General features: G+C 41.4%; 1 protein-coding gene across 1 annotated transcript in view; it reads right to left on the reverse strand.

Annotated features, from left to right (window-relative positions):
- Positions 1-15,006, reverse strand: part of ZC2HC1A (zinc finger C2HC-type containing 1A) — a 62,118-nt gene that overhangs the window by 22,870 nt on the left and 24,242 nt on the right. Inside the window, exon 2 of the mRNA XM_059836372.1 lies at positions 9,202-9,341. Within this exon, the coding sequence (XP_059692355.1) occupies positions 9,202-9,341 (140 nt within the window). The remainder of the gene's footprint in view (positions 1-9,201; positions 9,342-15,006) is intronic.

The raw sequence follows: 15,006 nt of genomic DNA on the forward strand, positions 1-15,006 counted from the left end.
TTCAATAAAATGACTGAATTAATTTGGCAGTAGTTTTCCAGCATAATGGCTATAAAATGCTATAAAAATGGAAAAAAAAATCTTATTTTTTGATTTTGATTTTAGTTTGATAAAATTAAAGAACAAACAAAAGAAAATGTCACAGTGGAAAACTTTGAGATTTCTTAAAAAAAGGCATGGACTAACTGAATCTTTTTCCTGATCAAAAGTTAACAGAACTGGGTTGTTAAACTGGGTGGGGGATGGGTTGGGGGGAGAGGTGAAAACAGGGAACACTCAAATCAAGAAACAGAAGAAGGATTTGCTTGGCAAATGAGTCGAGAATAGAAACTGGTAGTAAGATGGTGTTACAGCAATTTTCTTCAGTCTTCTTTAAGTCTAGCAACAATGCAGGGATTGCCCTCATTTTGGTTACACAACCACAGAAGACCCAAGATCCAGCAGCAACACTTTTTTCTTTTTACCATCTTTAATACCACTAATCACCATCAGTTTACATGCCTGTATTAAACGTGAATGAATATAGTTAACTTAGAAAAGGAAGGACATAATTATTACTGTTTATCTAATCTGAACACACTTAGGGAAAAGAGAAGTATGTTCAAAATGGTTATGTGAATACCAAAGGAAGAAGTATTTCAGTTGAAGTGATGCCAAAACTACGATATACAGCTTTACACTCTATTCTCCTACTGTCGGCCTGAGACCAGGTCCCAAAGAAAAACACAGAGTTTAACCTAGTAAGATGCTGGGTATCTGAATTAACTAGATTGGGAGTTTTATTAGCAGCACTACAATAATCTCACCACTTGTGCTTCTGAACTGTCCCTGTCAAAGCTCTTTCTCCTCCAGCTAATTCCAGACTACAACTACCTTCCAAATTATTTTTTTCTACCTACAAGTGAATAACTGATTGCACACATTCCTTTTGAATACGATCACAGTCCAGTTACCCATACTTTCTGTTCTTGGAGTTTAGCTGTGAAGTTCAGGTGGACCTCCAAGTTTGACAGTCAGTCTCCCAGATGTAGCACAGTGCTTTTAATACTCTGACAGATGAGTTTAGACTTTTGAAAATCTAGATTTCCAGAGAACAACTTTTTTTTTTCCCCTCCTCTCATGTTCAAATACAGCAACTGATTATAGCAGAAAGTGTGATCTGTCAGCCCTCAGATTTATCTTTCTCAGTATAATGTGTGGACCTGTCAATACATAGAAGTTTGATCCAACACAGTCACAGGCATAATGCTAGCTCTTGCTGTCCTGTTTAGAAATTAAGCAGTTGTGTAAACAGACTCCACACCTAGAGGGAGCAGAAGTCTTCAGTATTGCTGAATAGCTATTAATTGAAGTTTTGGTACAGTTTTCTCTTTTGGAGAGCTTTGTATACCCAAGTATGTGTCTGCACTTGGATATAAAGTACAGAACACTTCAGAGAAACAAGACTGTGCTTAGTAACAGTATTTTGTCATGTTGTAAGATCTGTTTGACTGCCCTTCAAAACCTTTTATATATATATTTACTGTCACAGCAGTGACAGTACTAAATGTCTTTGGCCAGACAACTGTGATAATCAGAACTATCAAGCCTCAGTGAATTTAAACTTGCAGAAACAGTCTGGTATGATTTCTAGCCTTGAGACTAGGTACCTATTTGAAACCAGCAAGTAATCTACGGCTGTTGAAAGTTATTACTTGAAGACTGCTTGCCAAATTCTTCTCCTGCAAAATTGTATTTATTGCTTTTAGCATAACTCCCCTCTCATCTCCAAAAGCAGGGTATTTTCCACTTAAAAGTTATATATATATATACACACTTCAGGTATGAAAAAGAAAATGCAGTGCATTCCCCACATTAATTGGAATCTGTATCATCAAGCCACAGCATCTAGTTCTTTGGGGACTGTCAATCTCCAACATACATCCACTAATCAGTACTGACTGGGTTATACTTTTTAATCAACACATTAACTAACAACAGTCTGAAAAGAGTAATGACAAACACCATAAACAAAAGCCACCTAAAAATGATACTGATGCAGTGACATAGGTAGGGAACACTTCTTTGAGCAGCAAAATACAATTTAAAGCATTAATTTTTAAAGAGTAATTTTAAAAAGCATTAAATAAAATAAAAGATAAATGTATAAAAGTAGAAAAAAGTATACCAATAATGGCGTAAGTTTTGCAAGTTTTCATTATTTTGCCAAAAGGAATTCTGAAATGGAAATGAAAGTCAGAAAATACATCATACTGCTTAACAACAGGCAGTACTTGCCATACTTTGGTAAAGTCTGCTTGATAACTGACAACGCGCATGATTTACCCCACCAAGCAAACCCCTACTCGCCTACGCTATTTGGCAGTTTGCAGGAAGAGTTAGAGAAAGGAAGAGGAAATCACTGTAAGCTCAGTCTCTTAGTATTCAACCTTTCACATACTTTGAAATTTTTACACAAGCATTGTATAACAAATAGCAAACCAATCTACTTTTATCTATCTACCCCTAATTTTAGAGGAAAGCCTCATGAATTCTTTTCTACTTCTATACTGACAATGCAGTCTAATCTTGCATAAACCTGTCACTTCTACTTCCAAAAGAGAACAAAAAGCAGCATAAGCTTTTCAGCTTGAAGGAATGGAAGTTAAGCACGACTTTCATAGTACCTCTGCGTGTTTTTAGATCAGCTCTTTAGTCTGACAAGTGCATTATATTTGCCAAAATTACTGCTATTGCATTGAGCATGAGACTGATGATGGTGAGTTCTGTATTACTTCCTTGAGAATAACATATTAAGGAGAGCCCCACTGTCTCAAAGTGACAACCTGGAGGAGGATTCTGTGAAGAAGGTTTTTTGTGACTGAAAAATGAATTGCATGCAGTCAAGGATGGTTGTAATGGCAGCACACGCACAACTCATTGTGGTGTACTCCCCTTTTCTGTAACTGTCTCTCCTTCTTTACTTCTTTCCTTATATGAGCGTAACTGTTAATGTGAAAACATGCCAATATCACACTAAACATCTTTAAAAATAAACAGCTCTCCTGGACTCCTCTCTAGAGCCGTATCTCATGGGATTCTTCCAAGCAGATCCCTAAACAAGTCAAAGCCTGCTCTCTTGAAGTCCAGGGCCGAGATCCTATTTGCCCAGCCACTTCTCTCAGAATCCTGAGTTCAGTCATCCCATGGTCACTGCAGGTAAGGCTGCACCTGACCTTCACATCTCATATGTTTGTAGGTGTGAAGTCTAGCAGGAGTGCCTCCCTTTCTCAGCTCCCCAATCACCTTGATCAGGAATTTGTCATCAATGCATATCAGAAGCCTCCTAGAATGCTTGTGCCTTGCTGATTTGTCGCTCCACCAGGAATCGGGTAGTTAAAGTCCCTCATGAGGGCCAAGGCCCATGAATACGAGGCTCCTTCCAATTATCTGAAGGAAGCCTCATCTTCTTTCTGATCAGGTATTGTTGTGGGTGTCTGCTACAAACCCTTTCCCACATTGGTCTGCCTGCTAACCCTGATCCATAAGCTCCCAGGCAGCTCCACAGAAAAGCTCCATGCATTCTCGCTGCTCTCCCACATTAAAGGGCAACTTCCCTCCTTGCCATCCAGCTGGTTCTTCCTGAAGAGCCTGTATTCATCCACCACAACACTGCAGTCCTGTGAGCTGTCCTGCCACCTACACATGATCCCAACAATATTGCAGACCTGCAACTGCATGCAGACCTCCAGTTCCTCCCACTTGTTCCCGTACTGTGAATGTTAATGTACAGGCACTTTAGAGAGGCACTCAGTCATGACAATTATCCAGAAAAATCTGTGAGAGCTTCCCCTGTAACGTGTATGGAAACACAACAAAACCAAAGGCAAATAAGCAGCACTATTTAATTGATCTGACTTCCAGATACATCATCTGGTCTTCTTTTAATGAGCTTCAAGATCAGCTAAAGCCATTAGAAAGCATATGACCTGCAAAATCTATGTACATGTTACTCAATTCTGCTTTGGCATCATAAATGCACTATTCTCTTGTTTTAGGCTACAAGCACCATGATAACTAAGCAGGTAGTCAAGTGAAGACTAGCCTTCTCGCACTAGCCTTAAACCAAGATTGCTTTGCACCTGTGATCCCCAAAGCAATTCTGGACTTACATACTCTACTACCCAAAAATAATTGGACAGAGCAATCCCACTCTAAGTCTGCTTGCTTATCAGAATATTATTTGGCTAACAATAATGTGTTAAAACCATTTTTGATAATAAACTTCATTTATAATACATTGATTCCTAGTTTGCTATCCCTCTAGAACGTCTTTAAAAAGTAAGCTCTCTCCTCATCCCCTCCAGTCAACTGTTTAACATACTCCTGGAACTAGATTTTACTGAAATGCAACAACTGCTTTTGATAATAACCACATCGTGTGTGTGTGCAAGTAAAATACATTCATCTTCCCACTAAATTAAACCAATTTAATTCGATTACTAGATCAATCTAGTTTCTGCAATTTAAGTTAAAAATACAAGAATTCTATAAAAACTACAGAAAAGGGTATAAAATCTGTTAGTTCTAAGATGCTGCAGAAACTAATCTGAAACACTCAAATTCCTGTCTACACATATTGCTTCCTCTCCTTTAAAGGTGAAACATTCTGATAGTGCACTTCCCCTATCGTATCAGCCTAAATTAGCTTTCAGAATTCTTCCTTAAGTAAAACATTTAACTTCAACTTCTTCCCCAAAACATAAACATCAATCAAAAAATAAAAACATAATTGCCTTAGAAAAAGTAAATACACTGACCACAATTATACAGTATATTGAATGTCAAAATTAGATCACTTAACAGAGGTGCAAGTATGCATAGTGAAACATAGCAGTTCAATGCAAAGTCATATTTATCATTGTGATTTAATGGCTACCAAAGAACTTCTTAAAAAGAATATACATCAATATTAGTTTTGCATTTCTATCTTTAATAGTTTCCAACTTGCTAATTTAAGAACAGTATCATAAAATCAATTCTTCCTTCTGTTGGACAGATAAAATACCTAAAAAAACCCCAAAAAACCCAAAAAACCCACAAAACCTGAAGTGTTCCAAAAAGGCAGGAGCCTCTCTCAAATTGAGCTTAAGAAAATGGCTGCCAAAGTAGGGAAGCTGCTGCATGCATCCAGTGAGGCAAGACAAAGATGAATGCTAAAGGGAAAGGAAGACTCACATAAATATTATTCTTTGTTTTCAAAACAGAAACAATTTTCTACACTATTAGGGGAAAAAAAAATAAGACTGGGAATTAGCTTATTCAGAAATTCTGTCAAAGCAAGCATAAGCACTTACTTTCAACAGTCACGTTACTAATATGAAACGCCAAACTAGAATGTTTGCACCGTTTGGGGTGGAGTGAGGTGTCTCAGGACATTATCAGTGCCAGTTAAGGGTCCAGGGACAAATGCTATCACAGCACAGATGTCAGCTTTCAGCAGATGTTGCTATACATCGAGCCTTATTCCTATGAGACCTCGAGGGTAGACCCAGACTACTCAGCATCTAAATGCTTAATCACAGTAGTCCCTACTTGGCATCTGCAAGAGAAACCTCTGGGTTTGAGACTGCAGGCTATTTCCTGAGCAAGCAGCCACCCATCCCCTTCCAACCACAACCACCCTTCCCTGGCTGCTAGAGCTCAGGCTGAAGGAGAACACTGGGGCTGGGTAAGCGCTGCCATTGCCTACCACAGGGAGCTGGACTTCTGCCCTCGGACACAGCTGCCCCTCTGCCCTTTACTCCTTAGGCAGCAGCAGTCCCAACCTGCTGGGACAGGCTGCGAACAAGTATGGGAAGCGGCATTTAGTCAGCTCAAGCAGCTGTTGCCGGCATCCTCCCAGAAAAAACAACAGACTGGAGAGAAGCCGATCACCATTGGACTGCTCCAGCTTAAATGGAGTCAGGAATTCAGTGCTTGGATCCCCTCCTCCGTCTCCTTCAAGCAAAACAGAGAGCAACAAACACACCAATGTGATGGCTTTTTTCTTGCCATCCAGCAGTGAAAGCAACAAGCACGTGTTAACCCATCAAACATGGTCCTGAGATTCAGCACATGGTGGACTACTCAGGAAAGAATTTTTAAACTCATCATAGAGATCACTACATTTTCAGGCGCAGACAGTCTATTGCTCTAAGTATTTTCACCAGTAAATTAAATGAAAATTGAAAAACAGCCAAACAGCACACAGGCTGCAAAGTAACAAACGCTGAGCTAACAACTTCAGATTTAATATCAGATTTGTCACTTGTAATGACAAGTGTGCACCGATTCCTTTTAAAAAACTTTAAAGTTACAAATTCACCTTCCAGTATCAACCTAGTAACATAGCAATACGAACATACAAATAAAACAATAAAGCAACAGACTTAAAATAAGCAATAAAAGTACATTTTAGAAGAAACTTAAGTCACACAGAAACCTACCTTGCTGTTCCACTGAACATTTAAACTTGCACATAGTGAGAAAATGCAACTGCAACACTGGAAATACTATTTAACTTTTTAAATGTCACTAATGCAGCTCCACAAGACAACTAATACACTTCAACTCTCCACATTATGGAAAGAATCATTAAAAACTGGGTAGAGTTCTTTCTTATTAATAGCATGCTTAAATAAACAGAAATAAAATACATCTTCCATCTATAATGCTGAGCTTCAGAATAGCAAAGCACCAGCTTCTGAGGGCAGAAAGTCCAGGCCAGGTATCCTGAGCCTGAGGAGGTCTTCAACAGTCATAAAAACACATCAGCAGACTGCTGCCAAAAGGCAAAGTCCTGCCCTCCACCATAATCATGTCCCTCACACACACAACCTCCAGGACCTGCTGTACAAATCAGCTCTGGGAATTGATTTTGCTAAGCAGTAACATACAGAGGGAGCAGGCTTAGCCAGATTTCAGAAGTAGCCCATACTTCCATGTCCTTAAACCAGATTTCAGAAGCAGCCCATACTTCCATATTGGAAAGATACGACTGTGCAACTGTGCTTCTAAACACAAATCTAGTCTGAAATGGCAACCAGCAACGTTCTTCTGAGTTGTCAGTGGAGCAATGACTGGAAAAAAGCCTAATGCCCAGTGAAATAATTTATTATTGTTATTGGTTTTGCCTACATTTTTCCTGTCTTGGGGACATCCTTCTACAGAAACTTCATCTGAGCCTAAGCTAATGTGCATCAAGAGAAACAGGAAAAACACAGACAGAAAAGCTGTAAATAAAAGCAAAGCCACTTGCTTCAAATGTTTTGAAGCAAAAAATGAAGTATTTTATGTTGTTGCAATTTGTTTAGAGAAAGAAAAACATAGCACAAAGTGACCCACAAAAATGCAAAACACTATATTCTTCAGTTTCAAGAACTTTAGCGTTCAAGGATGCTGGATAACAGTGTGGGATATGAGTGTTCACAATGCAAGGACATCTGAAATTTTAGAAATAGCTTATTACCTATGCTATTCTCAAATTAATGTCGTGTGTTCAGAAGGAATATTTCACATGGAAAAATGCTTTGATAAGCTCTAGCTTTTGAAAGTATTTTCAAGAAATGGTTCACAGAGTAAACCTGAGATTTCACCTATGATTTAGCAGTTCTTCCTCCCACCACTCCCAGCACCTACTGAAATGTAAACAAAATGTAAACCATTTCCAGCAAAGTCAGAAGTTGGACAAGTTCTACTGCAAGAATGACATGGTTTTTCAGGCTTCTGCTGTTATCTGTAGATCTGCTTTCTTCCCACCCTCTGTTATGAAGGTGCTAGAGCTTATACAACACAGCTGGCATAGCTGGCCTTGCTAAGTTAGCTCACAGCCAAATCAATTGATGCATGGACTGCAGATGATATGCAGTCCCAACTGCAGTCAAACACATAGCTGGCTCAAAACTAAAGCAAGCTTTCCCATTCTGGACAGGCAACATACGATTGCCACAGGATTGTCATGAGAGTCAGAGTGCCTGATAAAGCATTACTGGATAAGCCACTGGACACCACCTTTCAAATTTAAAAGGCATTAGTAAGTCAGCAAAGCATAAAGAGTAAATGAAATAAAAGAGAACCTCTAGGGATTTTAATGCCAAATCATGTTGTCCAAATTTATAGTCTTGATGAAGTCACTAGGCATAAGAACAGAGTCTGATGACTGTAAAATCTAAAGACGACAGGTATTCAGTGATTAATTACTTCCCTTCGCCAGCTGTGCTAGAAGGTATAAAGAACAAAGGCTACTTTGTGCTCACCCCTATTTAAGGACTCAGTTACCTCTAGTGAAGCAGAGCATGGAAGACTTAATGACTGTTTAGTGATACTCAGAACAGGTCTGTATTTCTTCTTAAGTCATACAGTTAAAGCAGCTTGCAAAACACAGTAATGACAAGCCTACCAAAATGCTCAGATAGCAAGCTGTAACTTCATAAATTCGAGCTGATATCTGTGCAATGATGGATACTCTGGAGGATGATGATATCTTCATTAACGCAACTGGCACAGGATAAAGTTGCAAATACTCTGTCAACAACCTAGACTTCACTGCACTGAACACTTCCAAGCGTATTCTAACGCCCACCTTAGCCATCTGTTTGCAAAAAAAGGATACCTAGCAAAGATGCCCGCATTACGCGATGCGGTACCCACCCCAGGATACCCGCGGCCTGCAGCGGATCACCGAGCACGCTCACCGCGATCCGAGTTCGGCCGCGGCAGGAAGGGGCCAGCGGGGAACGGCCACAACCCCGCAGCCCAGCTGCGAGAGCCAAGCAGCGCCCGAGACAAAGCGCAGCGAGGCCGGCCCTGCCCGCGGCACCTCCCCACCCGTCCCGCGTCCAGCGGCGCCCCCCAGCCCGCCGGGCTCCGCGCAGGGGCCCGCTGCCTCCCACCTTTGTTTGCCACCCCAAAAGCAGGCTGTCCCCCCTCAGCGGCGCTCCCCCACCTCAGCCCCGTCGCCCCCCAGCACTCCCGGCCGCGAGGCGAGGCCGCCGCGGCGCCTCAGGGGACTCCGAGAACAGGGAAGGCGGCGCCCGGGCCGCAGCTCCCGCCGCCACCCAAGCACGCCCCGCCACAGACACAAAGGCTCAGCGCGGCGCAACGCGAGGCGGCCCGGCCAGCCCCAGGCGCCCGCTGGCCGACCCCGGCGAAAAGACGGGCCCCCCCGCCGCTGCCCCTCACCTTCCAGCCCCTCCATAGCGCACCCCGACCACCGCCGCCACCGGCCCCGCCGCTGCTGTGGCAACGCCGCCACCTCCCGGCCCGCTAACAACCGCCGCTCCCATTGGCCGGGCAGCGCGGGCGGGCGGGCCCGGGCGGCCCTTCACGGCCACAGCCCCGGGGCGGGCGCGCGGGCCGGCCTCTGTCGCGGGCGCTGCCGCCCGGCAGCCGCCCATGGCGGGGAGCCCAAACCCCCGCTCCGCCCCGCCCGCGCCTCCCGCCCGGCCCAGGGGGTGCCACCCGCCCTTGGGCTGCGCCCTGCTTGGTCGGTCTTCCCAAGGGAGCAGAGCACCAGGTCTGAGCATCTTCCTGCAAAAGCGGTCTCGGCCCAACTCTGGTACAACCTGACATGTCGTGTAGTCCCCGACGTTGAGGTTGCGCTACGATCAGGATCTTTTTCTTCCAAGAGCAGCACTGGTGTATGAGGAAGGCGGAAGTAAAACGTGGGGAAGAAACGACTGTGCTGTTGAAAAAGCAACAGTCAGCCCCTGGGTGGACCCGGGGAGGGACCGAGATGGTGCCCGGGGCTGCCGCCCTCAGCACCCCGAGCTGAACTGAGGGGTGCTGGGCTGCAGCGCAGTGTGAGGCTGTAGTGGGTGCCCCCTTGCAGGAAAATGACGGACAATCACAGGAAAAACACAAAAATGGTTTTCAGGTTCATGTCCTGAAAATAATTGCAGTCAATGGATTACTTCCCCCTTTTCCGCCTGTTATTTTCTTAACTGAAAGAGATGCTAATATAAAATTAGTGTCTGAGGGTGTCTCCTGCTACAGGGTAACATTTGAGTGATGGATGTTTTTGGAAGAAAGTACTATTAAATTGCTGTTGACTAATGAATATGAATAATACTTGATACATATTGAAATTCTTCTGTTCCTTTTACAAAAGCTCTCCACATTTTTAGCAACAAAAGCATTTCAGGATTTTTTTTTCTTCAAGGCATTATTTTAGAATTAATTCTTAAGATCTTTTATTTGTCTTTCTTGTGGCAATATGCCATGAGCAACTAATAAAGTTTTTCTATATAAACTACAATAAATCTTATAGAAATTGCTACTGTCTTTACAGGCACTTGCAAATAATTTCTCTTCTTATTCCAGACAAGTTGGTTAATACAAATTTGCTTGTCCGTAGAATCACAGTTACTCTCCCAATCACAGTATATCTGGGAATGTAACTCAAAGAAAGCAAAACAAATACATAAAACCCAAATTAAATCGGAGATTATGATGATGTTGTCTTCTCTGCATCCCCTTAGCATGGGACAAATAGATCCAGATGCTGCATACCAAACAGCCAGCCTGTAAACCATGATTAATATATGAATAAAATCATCCTTTGAGACCAAAAGCTTGAATATATATGTAATTCTAGCTGCATTTTTTTCTAGGTAGTTTAGAACCATACTAAAAATACATTTCAAATCTGCCTTTGATCTGTAGATCTTATGCTTATAAAATTACAGGTCACGCCAGAAGGAACTAGTTTGCCACCTCGTTGCAGAGTCCTAAACGTTGCAGATTATCCATTAAAACTTTGACATAAAATTTAAATGAGCCCGTAGCTAGCAAGCATTTACTGTTTAACTAGTCATTAGGGCAGCGTATCAGAAATGTACTTCCTTGCATGGTATTTCTGTACTTGGACTGCAAACTCAAAAACAGAGGCCTAGGATAATTCCATCTCTCAGCAGGCAAATCTTTTATAATGAAAACATAAACATAATTTTTATCTTGTGTTCTCAATTTAGTGTAGGGTTTCATATTAGAAGAGCATTTTATTTGGTTTGTTTTGTTGTTTCTCTTTGAAATTTGTGGTTATTTTTGTTAAAAACTGGGTCAGGAGATAACTTCAGCTCACCGGTCTTTAAGTGTCTACGATGTGGTGCTCACATCTGAGCTACCTGTCAAGTTCCCCAGTATAGTCTATAGAGATTTGTCTCTGTAGTTAATATAGTCTACAGGATAGAGGGTGCACTCTGCCTGGCTCAGTGTAACACTTGTTTCAGGATGAGAGACAAGTAAATAGTCAACACCCACATTAGAGTAGTCAAATCCTACTCTAGATTTCTTCATGCTGAATCCTGTACTGAAAACAGACTTAATGCTTAGTTTTGCACTGCAAAGGTGCCATTGATTGACTTTGTCATCCCATTACTCATCCAAGCAGTGAAAGAAACAAGAGCTGGCTTATAAAATGAACGGGCAAGTGGTCATTCTGCTGGAAAGCTAAAAGGTTCTTCTGGCTCTTGTGGCTAGTGTATGATCATTCGTTGCGTAACTATGCATAGGGACAGCATACTTAAAAAGACTCCTGATGCTGAAAAGTAGCTGTCTTTTAATTGTGGTGTCCATGTAGGGAACAGGGGACTGGTCCTCTATTATTATCGCCACTGTGCTACATGAATGCCTTCATAAATTTGCCTTAGCTTCATACTGAGAAAACCCCGGAAGCCCGTGTTATTCTTCTGTAGAGCTACTACTCCAAATGCAAGTCTGTTCTGCAATGACATTCCTATAACATTTAGGATTTTTTTTTCCAAATCCTATGCTATATTTATTAATTACTAGTTTGCACCATGTATGCTTGTGCCAACATTGATTTCTGGCTTAAATATTTTCCTTATTGTTTACCTCTTTGATGTATTTATAGGCAATTAGCATGCATTCTATTTCAGTATTTGGCTTGCTAGCCTAAATGAAATAGAGCTCTTCTGAACTGTCCTCAGAAACTACGCTTTCCATTTCCATGGTCATCATGGTACCCTTTATTTGCACCTATTCCATGTTAGTTCATATTTCATACATGATCAGGATCTTAAACTGTCCCTGAGAGGTGATCTTACTGCATCACTTAAGAGTTCTTCAACTCTGATGGGAGTATTTCTACTAATGCATTTTAGGTTACTTTGGCTATGTTATGGTAAGCTTATAGGCACCAGTATATATTTAGCTCTTGTTCCATATCAGTTGTTTTGCAGAGACAGCAATGATGATAGGAATTTTTGCCTCTAAAGAATAATACAGTCTGAACACCTTCTGTTCAGAATCTTCAGTATCTCTGAGAAGGACCAAGAAAATATGGCCCTAAATGCAAAAGTCACATCTTCCTTGCTCACACTTGTTTTAAAGAATTGAAATACAAACACTAACATACATGTGACTACCCATAACCACATTCCAGAAGGAATTCCAAAGAAGAGAGGTAAAAGGTAACCTGCGGTAAGCTCAGACATTAAGCAGGAGTATAGAGATGCCATCTAAGATTCAGATGCAGTTTCCAAAAAGACTCAGGTCTCTTTCTGCTGGCCAGTAAAGAGACGGTTTTTCAGTTTCAGTTGGTAAAAAAGAGGAGTCTGCCCAGAGGGATAAGTCACGAGTGATAAGTGATAAGTTTGTGATAAATTGTGAAGACCCATTTTCTCTATGGTTTGTGGGCATAGATAGAAGTTACAGCTTAGTCTGGATCTTTGATTGCATAACTCAGCATTTTCAAAAGTGCCTAGAGACATGGAATCGCAGCCTAAGATTTGAAAGGGTCCTGAATTTCAAAACACAGGGAAGCAGTGATACCAAATCTTTCTGCCAGAATCTGTCCAGGCCTCTTGCAGAAGAACTGGACGGCTGTACTCAGAGGTCCCAGGTGTATTACTGATGCGTAAGTTTGTCTCTTTCCCTGGGCATGATGCTTATGACTGGCAGAGCGTGACTGGTCACACAATGAACTCGAGCCATCTCCTGTGTGTAAGCCCTGTTTGTCATGCAGCTCCTCACGTGACAGAGATATCTGGATCTGCATCATCTGAAAGGCACATATTGATCACAGAATATATTTAGTAAAATGCAATGGGGAGAGGATTCTGGCATTTAGAAATATTCATATGGCCAACAGTCACCCCAGGTAAGGAGGGCTGCTGCGGGAAATGGACTATGAGTCTTATAAACAGTTCAGATAGGCCAATAAGAGCTGTGGAATAAATATGGCTTACTGTATATATCAATATAGAAAAACCCCTAAACTGAAGCGCTCCAAATCATTAGTCACTTTAGAAAGTGACTCTGGGATCAAGAGTTTGACAATACATTGCCCTGGATCTTTGCAAAGCTGTGCAAATCCTTCATTTGGGGCAGAAGTGGCATAAAAGACTAAGTCCTGTAAAGTGGTCAGAATTTCATTAACTTTTCAAATGTTCTTCTTCACCATTTGAATCCCTGTCATGATGACTAAAATCTTTATAGAAAATCAAAGCCTGTTCACTATCTTTCATGTTAATAATGAACATTGGATAAAGAAGGATTTCCCAAAGTGGCATTTTAATTAATACACTTTTGCACTATAACTACCTTCTGGGAATGCAGATATGCTTGCACAGGGGGACTTTAAAATTTAAATATTCCTAATAAGCTTTTTCTTACAATTAACACTAATTGAGGACTACAGACAAGAATGGTTACTCTCCTACTAAAATAATTCCTCAGTTGAATTACTAGAAGAGTGCCTTTTTTTCTTTTGTGGGTTATAGTCCCAATTTATATTCAGGATTGGAGTATTGCGATTTTGCTATCAATCTCTTCAGAAATCCATTTTTTTTCAGTACACTTTTATAGTTTTGTTTGCTGCGGGACTCCCAAATTAGACAGAACAAGACCAGAGGCGACAATGAAAATTGGTGAGCCGTGCTGGAGAGAACAGTTTTTGTTCTCTCTGAACATGAGTTGCTCAATTTATAAAGCTGAGTTTAAACTGGAAGTATTAGAGGAAATGTGATGTAATAATGCCCAAAACACAGATAAAAGAATAGTTTAAATACTAGAATGCCATGCTGTTAGATATATTTTCTCAAGCCAAGTAGCCAGTAATAGGAGGAGGCCAGGGACTGTGACTTTATCCAAGGCTGTAATTCTTCAGTTGGATAGCAAACAACAAAAGACTGTTTTTTCCATCAGACACTCTGCTGCTGGAGTAATGCCATACCTTCTTGATCAGTAAATCATCATTGCCACCAAAACCGGTTGTCCTCTGACGACCATGGTTTCTCAGCTCTTCACTCTGACATCCCTCTCCTCCTCATTGTGCTGGCCCAGATGTTTATGTGCACAGATGGTTTGGGCACTCACTCAACATTTCCCTTTCTGATCTATGCATGTTTCTGGCTATGTGAGCAGCTGTGCCAGCGCAGGGAGGGATGTCTGCCTCAAAATCAGAGTTGGTAGCCAGAGTCTTTGGGGAAGGCAGAATGGACACTTCCATTGGTAGATTGTGTTGGTTTAAAGAGCAAAGAAAATCGAGAGTCACTTCAGCTCAGCCTGTTGGACACAATGACAAAATATGGGGGATTTTCTCCAGCAATAAGCCTGAAGATTTGCAAAAAGACAGTAAGTTTCTAATCTCCCATCTCTGATGTTAAATATCCTTCCTGATCTCTGATTTTGTTGTTTGTTTTTTTTTTTTTTTTTAATATCCCATGCCCATTAAAATGCTTTGTCTTTTTCTGATCCAGAAGCACAAAACCCCAGCACTTAAAATACAGCCCTGTGTGTAGGATTGGGTTGTGCTTTCTCTAAGGTGCTCTATGAAACCCTAATGGGTCCATTATACAAGACTCACAGGAGCTAATTTTTTTTGTTATTTAAATGCGCTCAAATCCTTTCATTGTTTTGTAGCAGCCATTTCCACAACAGAAGGGACAAAGTGAGGAAAGCAGGCATTCCTGTTTGTTGCTTTTCAGTCTGGCTGAAATATAGAATCATAGAACGGTTTAGGTT

This window comes from Gavia stellata, chromosome 3, assembly GCF_030936135.1.
Source record: "Gavia stellata isolate bGavSte3 chromosome 3, bGavSte3.hap2, whole genome shotgun sequence".
NCBI classification, from domain to species: domain Eukaryota; kingdom Metazoa; phylum Chordata; class Aves; order Gaviiformes; family Gaviidae; genus Gavia; species Gavia stellata.